Here is a 20,147-nt window from a genome sequence, read left to right on the forward strand (position 1 = left end):
AAGATTCACAACCATCAGGTGAGCGTTCCCACTGCCAGTAGAACCGCTACTGTCCATGCAGGGTGTAGACCGAATGCCCGGCGACTTTCTCACTAAATCTGGTGACTTTTTTTGTTAAAAGCGACTAGTGACAAATCTCGTGACTTTTACTGGAGTTATTGGATACGTATCTGGTGTTTTGGCAACTGACTGAAAGCACATACTGTTTCACAGTTACTGTCACGAAGGAGCAGCGGGAGCCTCTCCCCATCATAGAACACTCACAGGCCGCCAGGAGGACACCTGCACAAGTCCGCGTGCACAGTCAAAATGAATAGTGCACGTGCAAATCCACCGTTGATCCCACCCTGGCTTAGAGTGGGATGTAAACTAAAATCATTTCTGTTGTCTGTTTGGTTCATTTAGATTGTTAATGTCCAGTTTAAACTGTCTGTCCAGTAAGTAGTTTAAAAAGTTTGGTTTTTGCCAACATATGTTTTACTTTGACTAAAAGCAAGCCAAAAGTACGAAATCTACAAAAAACAACAAAACAAAGTAACCATGCCAAAGTGTCTCTTTTGGGTCACTTTGCAGGTCCAAAGTAAAGAAAGTAGCTCTTGGCTGTTCTAAAAGTCACTAGAAGTCGCTGAATGACGTCATCGTCTAATTTGCATAATTGACCATAAGCGTGTAATGTAATGGACGTTGTAGGAAAGAGGGATAATGTTGTGGGAGAAACAAAAGTTGAGTCAAAACCACCCTAATTATGTTTAGTACTATGAGTAAACTCTTTTCTGTTGGTTTTTTTTATTTTATTTTGCCATTGAAATAGGCTATCACTTTTAAAAAGTAGATTCTGAATACCTTCAGACCCACATTGCATAAATTCCTTTTGTCCTCCATTATTAAATGTCAGAATATTAAATTTAACCAAAGGACTGTTGTGTGAAATTTCTAGCTTCATGTCCAACCCTCCTGTTCATATTTTAAGAAACATGTCTACCGGTACCTCTCATCACCTTATGCACAGAAAAAATATTGTTTAAAAATGTTGCTATTAAAATTATTCCAAGGTTGTGTGTGTAAGAAAACACTAGACATTTATTGTTTTTATGTTCAGTATCAGCTGTTGCAAAGTTGATGCGCCGGTAATATATGCAATAAATATTTATATTGGAAAAAAATCATGAGAGAATCGTGATTCTCATTTTATCCAGAATCGTGCAGCCCTAGATTAGGATCCGATCAGACCTTCCTGTTGTTTGCAGGATCCTTTACCTTTTTATCGCTCCATTGTGGACTGAACAGCAGCGTTGTTTGCTTCGCGCTTCTTTTTGTAGTCAGCAGTGACGTTTTGACAGCAGTAGCTCCGCCCTAAATGTACCGAACTGCCTTCTATGGACCTACAGCTAACAGAGGCCCGGAAATGGTCCAGTTTGGTCCGGTTGCATGAGACTGTTTTATTATTGTGAAAAATAGTGAACCTGACTGGTCTGAACCAAACTAAACCCATCAGTGGAAATGGAGCTTACAGTCATGAGTCCTCAGGGAAAGGTTTGGAGGGTCTGCTGGTTTATTCAGGCATTTCTAATAAAAACATGAAGGATGTCCAGGTATTTGTGGAGATTAAGAACCTTTTCTGCTGTTTGAAGTGAGTTTTTCCTGTTAGCTAAAGCTCAGACTGAAGATGTTTGAGCTGCTTTACAAAAGCATTTATATTCATCAGAGCAGCAATTAACCCCCAAATGACATCAGATCACTGATTAAACACACCGCAGAGCTGCAGGGTTGTAAAGTGGGAGTTACAAGTTCAGACTAAAAAGACAAGACATTTGAAACCACCTGAAGCCTGAATGAATCAGTTTATTTCCAGGCTGATGGACTGGAAATGTGAAAACTGGGATTTTATTTCTCTCATGTTTAATATGATGAAGATTTCAGAGCAGTGTTGTGTTGCAGTGTCCAGCACGAATACTGATTGTGCCGTCAGGTCACAGATGAGCCCACTCGCTCTTTAATTACATTTTAAATTCATGTCCTAATCAGGCGGTGAGCTGCTCACCTTTTGGCTGCGGGACACTTTCACTGCAGCTCACCAAACACCTTCATTAGTTTCCCCCCATTTGCTCTCCTTAACCTCAGAAATAATGATGGCAACTATCACAGAGCACTTCGTCTTCTGTCAAATACTCCTGAGTTTATAACTGGAGCAACCGTATCTGCACTGGTTCCAACCAACATATGTAGAACATCATCTCTGAACACACAACCCATCCAGCCTGGAAGCAGATGGTCTCCAGCAGCAGAAGACCACACCGGGTTCCCTCCTGTCAGTAAGAACAGGAAACTGAGGCGACAATTCACACAGACTCACCAGAACTGGACAATAGAAGATGGAGAAACGTTGCTGGTCTGATGAGTCTTTCTGAGCACAGTGTAGCATCTTCTGATGGAAACTTCCAGCAGGATGATGCACCATGTCACAAAGCTCACATCATCTCCACCATGACGATGACTTCACTGTCCTCCAACGGCCTCCACAGTCACCAGATCTACATCCAGCAGAGCAGCTTTGGGACGTGGTGGAATGATGACGTGGAACGGGAGATTCTCATCATGATGAGGTGGAACGGGAGATTCTCATCATGATGAGGTGGAACGGGAGATTCTCATGGTGATGAGGTGGAACGGGAGATTCTCATCATGATGAGGTGGAACGGGAGATTCTCATGGTGATGAGGTGGAACGGGAGATTCTCATGGTGATGAGGTGGAACGGGAGATTCTCATGGTGATGAGGTGGAACGGGAGATTCTCATGGTGATGAGGTGGAACGGGAGATTCTCATGGTGATGAGGTGGAACGGGAGATTCTCATGGTGATGAGGTGGAACGGGATATTCTCATGGTGATGAGGTGGAACGAGAGATTCTCATCATGATGAGGTGGAACGGGAGATTCTCATGATGATGAGGTGGAACGGGAGATTCTCATGATGATGAGGTGGAACGGGAGATTCTCATCATGATGAGGTGGAACGGGAGATTCTCATCATGAGGTGGAACGAGAGATTCTCATCATGATGAGGTGGAACGGGAGATTCTCATGGTGATGAGGTGGAACGGAAGATTCTCATCATGATGAGGTGGAACGAGAGATTCTCATCATGATGAGGTGGAACGGGAGATTCTCATCATGATGAGGTGGAACGGGAGATTCTCATCATGATGAGGTGGAACGGGAGATTCTCATCATGATGAGGTGGAACGGGAGATTCTCATGGTGATGAGGTGGAACGGGAGATTCTCATGGTGATGAGGTGGAACGGGAGATTCTCATGGTGATGAGGTGGAACGGGAGATTCTCATGGTGATGAGGTGGAACGAGAGATTCTCATGGTGATGAGGTGGAACGGGAGATTCTCATGGTGATGAGGTGGAACGGGAGATTCTCATGGTGATGAGGTGGAACGGGATATTCTCACGGTGATGAGGTGGAACGGGAGATTCTCACGGTGATGAGGTGGAACGGGAGATTCTCACGGTGATGAGGTGGAACGGGAGATTCTCACGGTGATGAGGTGGAACGGGAGATTCTCACGGTGATGAGGTGGAACGGGAGATTCTCACGGTGATGAGGTGGAACGGGAGATTCTCACGGTGATGAGGTGGAACGGGAGATTCTCACGGTGATGAGGTGGAACGGGAGATTCTCACGGTGATGTGGTGGAACGGGAGATTCTCATGGTGATGTGCAGCAACTCTGTGATGTATCATGTCCATGTAAAATCTTTAAAGACTGTTTCCAACTTGTTAAATTTCTGACACCAAGAATTAAGGCAGTTCTGAGAAATCAAAGGGGTCCAACTTAATACTCGAAGGTGGACCTTAAGTAAAGGAAACCTCCATCTGTCTGTTGTGCGGCTTTCTTACATCAATGAGGGGCTTCTATCACATTACAGCACCCCTTCTGATGGTATTAATAGCGACACACGTTCATCATATGATGCTATAGAACACAAGACGTGATTGTGGTGCGCGCTGCATAAGAACATATTGCAGACAAAGCTCCCCGACAGTGTCTGGTGAATTTTATTTTAAATTTGCTTCTGATTCCACCTCATGTCAGAATAAATTAGCTATTCAACGTGTTTGTGTTGGACTCACACATTCACACACTTGTAGGTGGTGTAAACAGAGTTTTTGTGTGTATGAATGATTTCTGCATATGGATCTAAGCAAGATCCAAGAATTGCATCCATCTGCACCCCAACATGCAGGTAAAATGTAATGTTAATGAAGGGGTCAGTTTAATATTTGCTTTATCAACTCAATTTTACTTTTTTATTTTTAGGTATTTTTATTGTCATGTATATTATTTCCATATTGATATATTGTATTTGTTTACATTTATTTTAATTTTAATAATGTTTTTTTATTACAATTTTCATTATTTGTTTTTATTAATGGTTACATTTTTATTTATTCTATATTTAGTATATTTTCATTTTTTAAATTGTACTAATTTCTATTTTATAAATAATTTATTAGTACATTTGACTGTTTTTACTTTTTTTTTCTTTGTATTTTTTGTGCTCCTATTTTTTTTTTATTACTTTTTATTATTTAGAACTTTATTTATGTGATTATTTGAACTTTTGTAATTAAGTAACAAAGTGAGAAACAGAAGATGATTAATAATCCCACACATTCTGCCCTGGGTAAGTTTATTTCTCTTAAAACGAGCTCCTGCAGACGTTTTGGCTGAAAATGCGGTCGACAGGCGGGTTTTGCAGATTTAAGCTTCTTCTTGGATCAGCAGCTTCTCATTACTGCTGTTAAAACGGCATCAAGCTGAGCTCCTTCCACATCTTTTCGGCCGCCGTGGCAGATTGTTGTGATGTAATGAAGTAAGCTTCAGCAGGACCGTTTAGCTGCCCCGGTGGCCTCTCGGTGCAGATGTGACCGCAGCTGGATGAATCATTCACAGGCAGACCTGTGAGGTCAGAACTGACCTGAGCAGTAATCTGATTCCTCCACATCAGGTCCGACGCAGGACGTTTAATTAATGCGGAGTCTCAGACACCGATGCAGGGGTCTTCAGACTGAGGATGATGATGATGATGATGATACTGAGACAGTTGCAGGAGAAGCTGGAAAACTTGATTCTCTTTGATCTGAAATGCAACACGGCTGTCGGAGAAGCTGCATGAGACGAACACTGAATCATGAGCAGAGCTCAGACTGTCGACTGGCTGCTTATTAAAGACGTCATCAACCTTCTGGGCCTTCACTGCAACCCAGAAATGGGTTAATAAATATCCTCCAATAGAACAATTAATGCTTCATTTGACATCATTTTTATGTTAAAATATAACAAATGTTATTTTGGAGGAAATGTAACTGGAATCCACGAGGAACCGTCAGACATCAGCTGCGTTTCCATTACATTTTTTCACTAAATAAAAGCGATATTTGTAAGTTCCAACAAACAGTTGCGATTTGCGGGAGTTTCTAACAGTGTTTAACACATTAGCCTCAAGCCTCGTAAAATCTCGTTATTCTCGTGAGATTTTCTGAAAATTGCAGTTGATGGAAAGTCGCCATGTAGCGTTATTTTGGGGGTTTTCTATTTGCTGGTCACGACTCCCAACGTCCCATCAGGACACACTTAAACACAAAAAAAAAAGTGTTTCCAGTACACTTTTGTGATTTGTTTTTATATTGAAACACCTGACAAACCCCGTCTTGACAGCATAAAAACTTTTTGGTGATATTTGACTTTTTTTCTAAATGTAGGTTTTTCCATTATTTATTTTTTTTTCATTGCATTATTTAGTTTTTGTGCAATTCTAGGTAAAAAAAAAAATGGACACACACATACAATTAGTCAATATTCATTCAACTGTAAAACAGCCATCTGGTACTTTAAAGAATAAAAATATGACGGATATCCCATAAATGAGATGGATAACACTGATCGTTGTTTGTTTTGACTGGTCTGCTGAATAATTTCCTGTGAAGGTGAAATTATGTGACATTTATATAATTAATATATACTTCTGATCATTTCAGTGTGAGTTAAAGTTTTCTATAAAATGTTTTATAAAAATTGCAGTATAAAGTATTCTCAAGGTGGCTTGAAAATCAATGGTACTGCATGTTCCTACTCTGAACTACAAGTGGGATTTATGCTTTATTTAAAGGAGCCAAATCTTTTGAATTCATTCATTTCAAAGAGTCATTCGAAAGGATGGAGCATTTTTATTTTATTTTTTATTTTTTTATTTTTATTTTTTTAGAATTTAGTTATGGGTAACTCATTCATTATCAAGGTAATAATCACTGGTGGAAAGGTAAAATATAGATCAAAATAATACAAACTGTTAATGGGAGTAATTCTGAAATCGTTATTTTTTTCTTCAGCTAGTTAACTCGTAAATTCTTTATTTCTAATTGGATTCCCATTACCTGCAGCAAACTGCAGCTATTCTTCCTGTGGTCTGGCAATAAGATCACCATTTTGGGTTCTCTCACCAAGCTACAATTAACTTCCATGATATACAACTTTTACTTAAAAATGTTTCCCTTAAGAACATTTCAGTAAAGCCAAAAAATAAAATAAAAGTATTTGTAGTATGGGGGGGGGGGGGGGGGAAGGAAAAACAGGAAAAATACAGAAATATGGTAAAAAAAAAAAAAAATCAATAAAAACACGATAAATTTGAGCAATATTAGTACAAGTTCTGGATAAAACTTAAATTGGTTTCCAATTGGAAACTTTATCCATAAACACATCCTGGGATTGGAGCGTGTTGGAAACCAGACTTCCATGATGGCAAATACGTCATGTGAACTAGGGCTGGGCAATATATCGAATATACTTGAGATATCGTGGCTAGTCCTCTGTGCGATATAGAAAATGTCTATATTCGTCATATTCGAGTATCCTGTTGTTTTTAGCTGTGGGCGGGGTTTCCTCCCTCCTCCTCGACTCCTCGACCGCTTTGCACAGAGAGTTAAAGCAAGCGCACCTCGTTACGTACATAACGTGAGCTACGTGCTACGTCATGAGAGGCAGCGTGGAGCCACTGTTGCCAACTTGGCGACTTTCTTGCTAAATTTGGCGACTTCTTGTGAAAAGCGACAAATCTAGCAACTTTTACTGGAGTTATTAGCACGCTCCTGGTGTTTTGGCGACTGACTTTAAAGCGCATATTGTAAAGTTCTTGTCCGAAGGAGAGTCTCTCCCCGTCCTAAAGCACTCAGTCGCTCCGGCTGCAGCTGCAGCCAGTCAGAGGAGCAGAGAGGACACCTGCACGACTCCACCTACAGTCACAATGAACAGCCAAATCCGCCACTGATCCCGCTCTGGATTACAGAGTGGGACGTAAATTACAAAGTTTTTCACGTCACGCAAAAATAATTAAGTCTATTTGATTACATTCACAGCCTCTGTCACTTACTCACCTCATCCACTGTGTGTGACACAAGCATATTTATCTAGCTCGTCATGTCTCTAGAAAGTACAGAAAGGAGTGGGAATCAAACCCTGAATTAAAAACTGGCTGAAGCCGTTTTATTGGAGACGATACGAGGACATTCTGCCTGGATTATAAGACTGATTTCTACGCTAAACTCTGCGATTAAAAAAACATACACGACAACTCAAAAACGTATGCATAAAGCAAAGCCTTATAATAGTTCATCATTTGAAAAGTCCCCCCCAGAGCACCTATTTTCATACGTTGCATTTATTACATCATGCAAAGGCACTTTATTTTGTTTTAAAATGACATGTTTCTGCCACTGCTTTAACTGTTCAATAAATACCGTTTTGATCAGTTTGCTTCGTTACAATTTCATCCTTTTGGCATAAATGTTTAAAATCAGCATATCTTAATGCAGTATGAACAATTTATGTTTTAATGGAGACACAAAATCATCTTACTGATGTGATTGTATGCACCAAAGCATTCATTCAAGGCTAAGGTAAATATTGAGATATATATCGTATATCGTGACATGGCATAAAAATATCGGGATATTACTAAAAGGTCATATCGCCCAGCACCTAATGTGAACACAGCATGGGTAATTTATTTAAAAATGAATGACTCGCAGCAGGGGAGTTGATTCTCATCATTCATTTAAGAATCAATCAAAAGACTCGATTCGTTCATGAACATCACATCTTTACTCTGAACAAGCAGGAGATTGGTGTTGCTGTCCATCAGTACAGAAAGAACTGGTCCTGAGCCAGAACCCCCACTGCAAACTGGAACGCCGTAACTAGTCGTCTGACTTGTTATTTGATATTGTTACGGTTTAAAAGGGTCGATCAAACCAAAGCTGCTGGATTTTACCTTTTATTTTTGTTCCCCCGTTTGTCGCTTCCTGCCTCGTAACACCTTGTGTTTCCAGACGGATGCTGTTGAGGAACACGTTGAGGCGGAGCACGTTGAGGCGGAACACGTTGAGGCGGAGCACGTTGAGGCGGAACACGTTGAGGCGGAGCACGTTGAGGCGGAGCACGTTGAGCCGGAACACGTTGAGGCGGAACACGTTGAGGCGGAGCACGTTGAGGCGGAACACCACGTTGAGGCGGAACACGTTGAGGCGGAACACGTTGAGGCGGAGCACGTTGAGGCGGAGCACGTTGAGGCGGAACACGTTGAGGCGGAACACGTTGAGGCGGAGCACGTTGAGGCGGAGCACGTTGAGGCGGAGCACGTTGAGGCGGAGCACGTTGAGGCGGAACACGCTGAGCCGGAACACGCTGAGCCGGAACACGTTGAGGCGGAACACGTTGAGGCGGAACACGTTGAGGCGGAACACGTTGAGGCGGAACACGTTGAGCCGGAACACGCTGAGCCGGAGCACGTTGAGGCGGAACACCACGTTGAGGCGGAACACCACGTTGAGGCGGAACACCACGTTGAGGCGGAACACCACGTTGAGGCGGAGCACGTTGAGGCGGAGCACGTTGAGGCGGAGCACGTTGAGGCGGAACACGTTGAGGCGGAGCACGTTGAGGCGGAGCACGTTGAGGCGGAACACGTTGAGGCGGAGCACGTTGAGGCGGAGCACGTTGAGGCGGAGCACGTTGAGGCGGAGCACGACGTTGAGGCGGAGCACGACGTTGAGGCGGAGCACCACGTTGAGGCGGAGCACCACGTTGAGGCGGAGCACCACGTTGAGGCGGAGCACGTTGAGGCGGAACACGCAGATTAAACCAGACAACGATGAGTAACTGGTTGTGAACAAAGCTGTCACACCAGCGACTGCACGTCCTGCTGAGCGCTTCAGTAAATATGAAGATGGACGACCTGACGGCTCAGAACTCATGCCGGGTTTGTACAAAATTAATTTAAATATCTGGGGGAAAAAAAAACTTTAGGAAAAAATCTGATCAGTTAGTTATTGATTGGTCACTCTGTTGTAGAAAGAGTGTGAGGATGATGAACACTAGATATCTGCAGGTTCATGTTAAACACTGCTTCTCTTCCTCCATCTCTTCCTTCCGTTCTCACAAGGAGCTTTAGGTTTGATATGAAGATATTACTGCTCTCTAAAGGCAAACTTACAGTGCCCTCCAAGTGTCACAGCCGTGCAAACCCTCCACAACGCGCCGTAACACAAATACAGCCACAACAACCACGCTTGACAAACACAAAAGCCGCAATGTTTCACAATCGCAGCATCAATACAAATTTAACTGTGGAGTAGTGCGGCTTTTGTGTTGGTGCTCTGGCTTTCATATTATTGTGACACTTCAAGGCTACCATACAAAGTAATATAAGTAGGAGGGGAATTAAATCACAGAAGAAGAATGAAGGAATGAAAGGTTTGAGTGATAAATGAGTCATACTGTTAAAGGTCCATTAAAACCGATGTTAAAACTTGCTTTCTCCTCCAGTCTGGGTGATAATAAAGATGCAAGGCTGTGCTGATAGCTTTGGCTCTGAAGGCATTTCCTGGAATTTGTCATTTAATTTTTTTTTAACCTCAAACCAGCATCAGAATGAAAACCTTCTCCAGTAAAGCTCCAACTCATCTGAACAAACCTCCGCAGATTCAGCATCTATTCAACAACTCCAAGGCCGGCAGGAAGATCCTTGAAGTTTTTTATTACTCGGACAGAATGATACTTGGGATTATTTAAAACCTCTTCTGCTTCTTTTTCAAGGCTGTATTGAGAATAAAAAACTCTGACGTTGAACTGCACAGTGGACGCCACGCCTGCAAGCCTGAATGCTGCTAAACCTACGGCAGGATCTCCGCTTAGATTTGAAATGAAACATTTCATTCACACACGCACCGCCTCCTCTCTGCGTCTCATGGCTCCAACCATGAAAAGTTTGGAGGATTCTTACTCCTCCTCGTTCACAGCTCCTCAGCTTTGATGGAAGAAACGTCCATCTCCTCGCTGATGTAAATGTCTGATGAGGGTTGTTGTAGATTCCTGAGAAGTCACCAGTAGAAGAAAACATCCAACTTTAACCCTTTCAGCCCAAGCGGCAACCTCCAGCAGTTAAAAGTGAAGCCCATGCGGAAGTGCATAAAACTGCAGTTCCCCCTTCATCCACTAGGGGCTGCAATACAGAGCAAATCCCCATAGACTCCCATGTTAAAAAGACCAACTTCACAGCAGAAATAAACATGTTTAAAGCCTGGTTCAAAAATCCATTTTAGGTTTAATAGGTCAGGTTTACCTTCATGACAACTGTGGGGGGAGTGAATTTTTTTTCTAACTCACCCATTTAAAAGTAATTTAATCTCATATTTAGGGGCGTGTCCTTTTGATTGACAGGTACCCAATCTCCCGCTTCAAGTCAGAAGAACGTAGAACAACTGCGGTTGTTAGCCGGTTAGCAACGTGACTTAGCTTTAGCCCGCTTACCTCCGTTAACTGGTTAGCTCCTGTTATCTCCAGGTTAGCTCGGTTAGCTCTTAGCTACAGAAAGCTCTGAGTTCGCTCGATGTCAATCATCCACCATGACGCTCACAGCCCCCCTCTCAGCTCCACCTCTTTGCCCATATTTGTATTTTCCAGGCGAGACAACGCACATAACCCTCCCAAGATGGCGACGGTAGGAACCGCCCACCGAGCTTCAATTCAGCTCTTCAGAAACCTACGGGTGACGTCACGGAGGCTCCGTCCATCTCTTTATATACAGTCTATGTTTCAGCCCTGTTTGTCTTTTATGCTTCTGCTCAGACAATTGCATCTGCTCAATGAAACGAGTCTCTGCGACCACAACGTCTAACAGAGTTACACGGAACAACATGTTTTAGATCGTAGAACGCTGCATGAACAATGTCTCTGAAAAGCTCAGCTCTGATGAAGTCCAGCAGAACTTCGGTTTTGAAGTTTGATTCTTCTGAGACAGTGAGCGAATCAGACTGCCGCTGAGCATGGGGGGGGTTTGGACCAAATTCCAAGTGTTGCATCATACCAGTGCGATGACAACAAACATGATGCTACAAAGAGAAAGTGGGGAAAAACAACAGAAGAAAGTCTGCAGTTCCAGATGCGACCAGACTTACCGTTTCATGGCTTTCTATGCTTTTCTCTTTCCAACGTGGACTCAACCGAGACTGAACGGCAACGTTTGGCGCTTGTTTTATTGTGGGCGGATACTTTTTTCTGCCCACCAATCAATAGTTTGTATCATGTGATACCAGAAGCTCCGCCCTAATCTATGGGCTCAATATGAAGTCATAAAGGTTTTGCGGTGCGTGTCGGCCAGCTGGGGGAAAACGACCCGATCGACTACCAGTAACGGCCGGCTGGAGGCGAAGTTGTGGTTTGCAGAACGAGAGCGTCCACAACGTCTCAAACTCGTATTTACTGTGAGACACAGTCAAACCATCATCGTATCTCCTCTCCTTTAAGAGCCTGCAGGAGGACAGGAAGTTGTCTGTTCTCTCATTGGACAGTTTGATTAGTTACCATCCAATCAGATAGAAGCGTAACAAAGATAAATTTAACTGAGGCCCCTCGTTTCCACCGAACGTAAAAGTGCTGCGGTGTGGATATGTCGTGGTTTCACAGCAAATCGCGGCAGCACCAGTAAAAAGGACTGGTTTTACCAGGTGCGCTGTGGTGCGTTTCTGACAGCATCCCAGAGGACACTTCTCTAAAATACGCGTCTGTTCTATTCTTGCTGCTTTGAAACCACGTCAGTCTGGAGCAGGACGGGTTGTTCCAGCTGGAAATCAGTTGATGAAAACAAAATGTGGATCCGGTGGATCAACATTTCCATATCACCGGTGGTTCCGCCACCAAGCCGTCGGGGGCGAGACGGTTTCACTTAATGAACTGTCTTATCTGCAGGTTTATTGTTGCCTTTGAAGCAGTTTTATGAAGCATTTTAAGTCGGTTTAAGCCAGCTATGGCACGATGACGCAATCATGTGAACCGCGACACAAACGTTCCGCTCTGAAGCCCTGCTGGTGGAATAGGACGCCAGGCTGCTCCGCAGCGCCACCACACCGTCTCCGCGTTCAGCAGGACCCCGGGGTTCATCTTCAACATGGTTTTGTGCTTTCCATCTCCAGACAGGATGTTTGTAAAAGAACTTCTGTTTTTCTGCTACAAGTGCAAATCTTTCTGCCAAATCTTTTCCTGCATATTTACAAAATTGTTTTTGGTTTTTGTTGTTTTTTGGAAGATGACAAAATCAGATTTATAAACTTTAAAACTATTTACAAACCCTAATTTTCAGCTGTAAAATCTTCATGACTTTACATTGAGTCCATCCTAACTGGAGCAGTTCCCTCTGGACCTGTAACGCCCAGAAGCGGTGAGGTTTGGTTGGCTTCATTCATTCATTCATTTTCTGAACCTGCTTAATCCAAGTAAGGGTCGCAGGGAGCGACCTGCCTTGCCCGAAGGTAATCCATCACAGGGCTAACATGAACAGACGAACAACCATTCACGCTCATTCCTACGGGTAATTTAGAGTAACCAACTAACCTAACCGTCTTTGGACGGTGCTAGGAAGCCGGCGCACCCAGAGAACTCACGCATACACGGGGAGAACATACAAGCTCCACACAGAAAGACCACCAGTCGGGCCACACCCCTCCAGCCAAGGATCAAACCAGTGACCTTCTTGCTGTGAGGCACTAACCACTATGCCACCATGCAGCCGGTTTGGTTGGCTTGTATGAAGCCAATGGCGTACCCAACCATACCAGACTTTACCGACCCAAACCATTTTAAAGTATCGTTTTAAAGACACGTAACTTTCCAACATTAAAACTGGACTAGTTTCATGCCAGATTTTGCGACACAAACCAGCCCAAAAGATGTCTTATGTTTCTTTAAATGAAAAAAAAAATGCAGCTCTCAATAGAAAATAATTCTTTAATTTATTTTCCATTTATTTGAGCTTGTCTGAAAACCGACATGCCTCGCTTCCAGAAACCAGACATTTGAGCATCTTCACAAACTTTAACTTATTCGCTTCCCTGAAATCGCAGCAAACATGAAGGATCTAATATATGTGGAGCATAAATAAGAAGCTCATCTGTGGTCTCCAACAAGCTGGTTTTACTGAGTTTAATTCTTAGAAAATTAAAGACAAACCTTTGATATATAAATGTAACTACATTATCAAAGCTCAAACAGAAAACACATGTTCTGACATTAAATTTATCATCATGTATCAACCATAACCCCGAATGTGCGAGCAGTAATGAGCGCGGAGTCATGCATGATGCACAAGGCGTCCACGCGAACATGTAAACAGCTCCTTTCATCCCCGCCACCATCACAATCCTCAGATTCTGGGAAAGCTGCTCAATAAAACATGGAGTTAAGCAGAAATTCTGCCACATTTCCTGCTGCTGGGCCTTCCTGGGAAGTTCATGAAGAGCAGGATCGGGGGTCCCAACACACAAAGCTTCCAAAACACCAAATAAACTCAGCTGAATGTGAAAATCCTGCAAAATATCTGCAAGATGTCAATGTGACGATAACAGAATACTAACAGAGAAACATTCACCTTGATGCATCTCTGCATGAACAAGGTCTTTATTTAAATCTTATGTCGTCTAAACAGTCGACCTGTCGGGGACCCTGTGTGCTCTTTGGGGTCACAGACCCTGTAAATGACTGCATTGTGTCGGGTTCACCACTAGGGGGCAGTCCTTTATGTTTGGTCCAATGTAAGTCTAGTAGGCAAGTCAAGCCTGAGCGCTTCCACTCGTGCTATTCAGTCCTCACCGCCGGCTCTTTCATTCTGTCTGCGGTTGCCACGGCGTTTCTTTGAACAGCCAATAAGTTCAGTCTTACTGGTTTTCTCTGATGATTGTTGCAGTGTGTGAAGTCGTGCACTGTGTGTGATCCGTATAGGAAGTGGACGTCTCCATGAATCCTCGGAGTTCCTAAAAATCCACAGTTGGTGAAGTGGAACGAAGTATGTGACGTTTATTTATAGGCTTTTGATTAATTTAGTTTTGTTGATGGTTTGTGTTTGTTTGTTTTTAAGTCTATTTGAGAGATTTGTGTTTACTGTTATTCAGCTCGTGGTTGATTGCAGCCACACATTTACATTTTTTAAAGCATCTTATATTTTATTCATTTCAGGTTTTGTTTTTTCTTGGTTGTTTAGATAATCATTTTGTATATTTTTAAGATGTTCTTTTTATTGTCCTACAAGTACGTTAACTTCCCTTTTTGTTTTACTATAGTTTTCATTTTTTCACATTTCATTTTGAGTTTTCACATTTATATGTTTTATATTTTGATTTGTTTTTCCTGGTTGTGTAATCATTTTTGTATATTTTTAAGATGTTAATTTTTTTTGTCCCGCAAGTTAACTTCCCTTTTTGTTGTTCCCTTGTACTTTAGTTTTCGTACAAAACTGCAGCTGCAGACCCCATGTTGGGAACCCCTGATCTAACATGCTTGTGTTGATGTGAAACAACTTGTACTTGGACATGTGAAGATAATTTAATGCTACATATTTGATTGTCCATTATGGGACAGCACCAGGAGGACCAGTCAGATTTGGATGGTGGGCTTACACCTTTTCCTCATTTCCATTTATTTCTGCTTCTATCTACCTGCTCTCCTCACTGCAGCACCTCCACCTCAGCTGCATCCCAAACGTCTTCTTGGCTTTATTCCAGTCATAGAGGATCATTATTTCTCTGCTTTTCTCATCACTTGTTGATCTTTGGCTGCTCCTGATTGGACGTTACCGTCAGTTTAAGCTCTCTGATTGGTGGAAAGTCTGACAGGAAGTGACTTCATCATCATTTCTGAGGTCTCTTCGCAACATGGTAGTGATGGTGATGAAGATGTGATAAATAATGGTGTTATTATGGATCATTGTGGATTTAGAGTCTCTGAATAAACACTACATGTTGCGTCTGGATTGTAAACCTCCTAGACGGATAGAAACGCTGGAAAACCTCCGTAGATCAGCTGAATGGTCACATGTCCATCACATTTACCTCCTAGAGTTACACGCTACTGTTCCTGAGACACTGATGGTGGGAGATCAAGTTGACTTTTAAGAGTTTATAAATAAACGGCTGAAATATACGGAGTTGTTTTGGTTCAAGTTGATAAATCACACATTTTTATGACATTTCACAAAAAATGACTTTTTGATTCTTTAACTAAAAACAAAGGATGTTGTTACTTCAGGCTGTGGTTTAAAGGAGCCGCAGTTCAGAAGAAAATGATCTATAAAGTTATTTTAGTCCAAATCTTCTGCTTTCTTTTCCTAAACTTTGTGTCGGCTGTTTGTCAGCTTAACTAGTTTTTATCAAACAGGAGAAGTGTCAGCAGGGGATTAATCAGCAGCTGAAAACTGAATGGTTTCTGTGGTTTCAGACGTGAGAGAATGATGGCTTGGTTGCTGCTGATCTGTGTGTTGTTTCTACACACTTCTGGTTGCTCTTTATGCTGCTTTATCTATTCATACCTTTATTTTACATAATTTCAGCCTCAGAATCTGACAGCTGAAGCTGAAAACATCAGATCTCCGTAGAAACATCACATCTGCAGGCTGACTGGGATTAAAAGGCTTGAAATAATAAACAAGACCAAAACTATAAAACATATATCTTAGTTTTATTAGTTAATTTAGTCCATTTTATTTTGACTCCTTAAAGTTTGAAATTAAATTTTGGATCCCTTGAAGCCAGACGGACACGTTAAAAACTGAACTAGAAGGAACTGATTGAACCGGCTGCTGAAATGGAGCGGGTGTTACGCAGAGATTTGCCTTTTGGGGGAGAGTGAAGATGTGCAACTATTCAGAACTAGAAACGCCTGACAGCTCAGACCTCCACCAAGCAGCTCATTCTACATCCATCTCAAATGGATCCACTGATAATGAATCCACAGTTGACTACATTGTGGTGTTTGTTGCATGTTTGTTCTCTTGTAGGGATGAAAAGTTGTTCCTGTTCTGGATGGTAGTATCCAGAATGTTTCCAGGATCCACGTCTATCTTTGATATCTTGGAAAACGTGTTGGGAACTTCTCCTGGATTTTCTCACCGTTTATTCTGGAGTTTTATGCAGAAATACAGAAAGAGGTTCTATCTCACAATGATGAAGATTCCTTCACATCATTCCTGCATCCACATGCTGATCCGGATCAGAGTCTAAGTTAGACCAAGACCCGTTCTTAGAAACACATCAAGAAAATTCCTCCAGGAGTTTTTGCGTAAAGTTGCAGACAGACAGAACCTTCCTGGCGCAGTTAATGAAGTCGCTTTTCAGTCCCAGAAAAGCCAAACGCGCTCAGGAAAGGTTTGTTTTCATCTCCTGGAGCAACTTTATGTGATGTTTGCAGCAGATCTCACGCCCTGCCTCCTGCCACCCACCTGCCTCGTTGATGTTCTCCTCGCAGGAGTACCAGATGCCGGTGTGGAAGCGGCGGAAGAGGAAGCGGTCGTCCCCGGTCTCCCAGCTGTAGTGCACTTTGCTCGGATCCGTCTCGTTCACGCCGTAGTCGATGCAGTTGTGGCGCCGCTGCTTGCTGCAGTTGGGTTTGGGCACGCGCTGGGTGCCCTCGCACCAGTACGTCGTGATGAAGGCGGTGGTGGAGAAGCACAGAGCCAACAGGTTCAGAGACACCGACAGCAGCGCGCGACATTTCCGCGTCGTTTTCATGATGTGGGAGCGAGCGGCCGCGTGCCCAAAGGCGGCCAGAAAGTTCATCCAAGAAGCAGAGACTTAACGGTGGTCAGGGGAGGAGGAGGATGAAGAGGGGGGGCATGGTCCGTGGAAGACGCACGGGAGAATTACGCGCGTCTCCTCCGCTGCTTTTCTCCCGTCCTCAGAGCGGAGCGACGTGACAGCTGCTCCGCGTGGTCTGGACCACAGAAAAAACACCTAGATCACAAATATCTTCTTCCATCTACTCCAGCGTGGCACGTGACACCTTCCAGACCCAGAGACAAGACGAGGGACGCTCCCCGACAGCGGGCAGGACGTGACTGAGGAGGATCTCTCTCTCTGTGCGGCTGGTGTGCGTCATCACCATCACAAGACTTCTCCACCTTTACTGCACTTCTCCACGATCAGTAAGGCGGATATTTATCCTCTGACAAAGTCCCAGAAAACAAGTTAATGCTCATAAAATCACTGTTACAATGAATAAAGAATAAAACATTAAAGATAAACAACTGGGACTCCGGTTGGACTCTTCTCTTCGAAGCCATGCTGCTGTGATGATGCAGGATGTGGTCCAGCATGGTGGAACCTGCAAGGTCTTCCCTGAAAGAGACGTTGTCTGGATGGGAGCAGATGTTTCAGCATTGATGGAGCTTCCCAGATGTGGAAGCTGCCCACGCCATCGGCACTAATGCAACCCCATCCCATCAGAGATGCAGGCTGATAACAAGCTGGATGCTCCCTCTCCTCTTTAGTCTGCAGGACACGCCATCCATGCTGTCCACAAACTATTCCACATCTTCATCCAGGTTTCCACTCAGAACATTTTAAATGAGCTTTGGTCCAGAGAAGACGGCTCTTCTTCACATATGATGGAGCTTTAACCTGCATGTGTGGGTTTCAGGCTTAACTGGGTTCACAGAGATTTCTGTAAGTGATTTCCAGTACAGAATCATGTCTGCTTTTAATGCAAAAGATCACCTGTGTCATGTGCATACAGAGATTCCTTCTAATTCTCTGAATCTTTTGCTTCACTAGATGGTGGGATCTTCCAAGTCTTTCCACTAATTATCAGATCCATTTAGTCTCAGATTAGCGAGCTTTGGTCAGTCTTCCATCTGAGAGACTGAAATGTTCTTTTTATACTCAGTCATGGTACTGACCTGTTGCCAATTGAGCTAATTAGTTGTCAAATGCTCCTCCCGCTGTTACTTTTCCAGCACTTTGTTGCTCCTGTTTCAACTCTTTACAGATGTGTTGCTGCATCAGATCCACAGTTAACTCACATTTTCCATGAAATGGTAAAATGTCTGTTTGAGCATCTAATATGTTGATTATCCTCTACTGGAAATAAAATAAGATTAATCAACATCAAAACTTCTTTGGAGTTTCAGATAAGATCAAAAGTCTAAAGACAGCCAATGTTCTTACTAACTGTAAGACAACTCCGCTCTCTCATAACAGGTCATTTTACTTTGATTTATTCATACCGTCCATTTTAATAAGTGATCCTCAGGGGATCTAACATAGTCAGAGTGAGACCTTTTCTTTCTAATTTAATATAAATGTTTGACAACCTTTCTGTGTAGTATAAATGAGCTGAAACCATCTTTAACAGCAGCTTTGTCACTAAAATACAGTTTACACATTCACTCAGTAAACCTGTAATATCTCATATCAATAACTAAATAATTTTAAATGAACTTTTTTCTCTTATTAGTACTTTTTCTTAAGTAAAGCATGTGGGAGTGATTTTCCACTGCTGGAAAGATTACACCAGCTGCGTTTAATCAAAAGTGGAAGATGACCAGGGGTGGAACATGCCATCAACCCATCCATCAACAGCGACCTCCCACCTGAACCCATCTATACGTCACATGACTTATCTCTTTACGGCTGTCATATTTTCAATGTCACTATAAAGCAGCTATATAGAGGTCATGGAAAGCTGCTTTCACAAACAACCTACAGGGTCATTTTTTATCTCCTTAATGTTTGTGACTAAAACAGCCATTGCTTATACAACAGCGGCTCATAACAGTAAATCAGACATCTAATATTTGTTTGTCTTAGAAAGACTGCAGGTTCTGCTTGACACTCATGTTTAATCATTTATTTTTATATAGATAACATGAAGAAAGAGAGATGCTACTAATCTGGTTTTGTTTTAGATCTAAAGCTCTGAAGTGATAAATAAACTGGACTTTCTTCTGTGTTGTTTGTTTAGGAATGACTTATGTGAATATGCAAAAACGCATTTTATTGACCAGCCGATGGGGAACCCGCATCTCCAGGCATGAAAATCAGCTGTGACAAGGCCGAGCCACCCACGACCCCGATCCATCACTGCTCATTTTACGACTCCCACCTTCAGATCAATACAATCTACAGTGTGTTTGTGTGTGTGAGTGTGTGTATGTAAGTTGTAGGTCAGTCTCATTCAGATTGACAAAGCACCTCAGGAGTCAATAAACAGAAAACGGTGCGCTGATAAATGTGTGATAATACTTCTGAATTTATCTGCAGTCAAAATCTCAGCATTTAAAATATTAATGTTCAGTTCATACAGTCTCATTATTTTATTAGAGCAGCAACAGTTCAAACAGAAAATGTTCAGACTGTTGTTTGACTTCAGAGAAAGAAAGAAGATCCTTCTCTCAGAGCATATTTTACCTTCTGGATCAAAGGAGGCTGCTGGTCCTTTTCCAATACACATCTTATAAAAGTTATCAGAAGTAAAAACTGTTTTTGTGAATTCTGAAGCTACTTTTATTTGGACTCTGGCATATTTCACATTTGGTTTTATGTTCCTAAATGTTTGATTAGTCACCACTGAAGAAATCAGTTAATAAAATGCAGCATTTGGCATATTAAGTTATAAGTTTCATAAAACTTTAAACCAAAGGTTCATACAATATAGCCAAGAGTTCGCTAATGTTATGAATGAGCTAGCTCAGAGCTACATTAACAAAATATAATCACGTTCATGGAAATTTTAGTGCTAAATTCATAAATATTCAAAG

General features: G+C 42.4%; 1 protein-coding gene across 1 annotated transcript in view; it reads right to left on the minus strand.

Moving 5' to 3' along the window:
* Positions 1-17,169, minus strand: part of gsg1l (gsg1-like) — a gene marked incomplete at both ends in the record, with an annotated part of 39,077 nt that extends 21,908 nt beyond the window's left edge. Inside the window, one exon of the mRNA XM_079252456.1 lies at positions 16,833-17,169. Coding sequence (XP_079108582.1) covers positions 16,833-17,169 — 337 coding nt within the window. The remainder of the gene's footprint in view (positions 1-16,832) is intronic.
* Between the last annotated feature and the right edge of the window lie 2,978 nt (positions 17,170-20,147).

The sequence above is a fragment of the Telmatherina bonti genome (genome assembly GCF_933228915.1).
Source record: "Telmatherina bonti genome assembly, chromosome: 14".
Taxonomy (NCBI): domain Eukaryota; kingdom Metazoa; phylum Chordata; class Actinopteri; order Atheriniformes; family Telmatherinidae; genus Telmatherina; species Telmatherina bonti.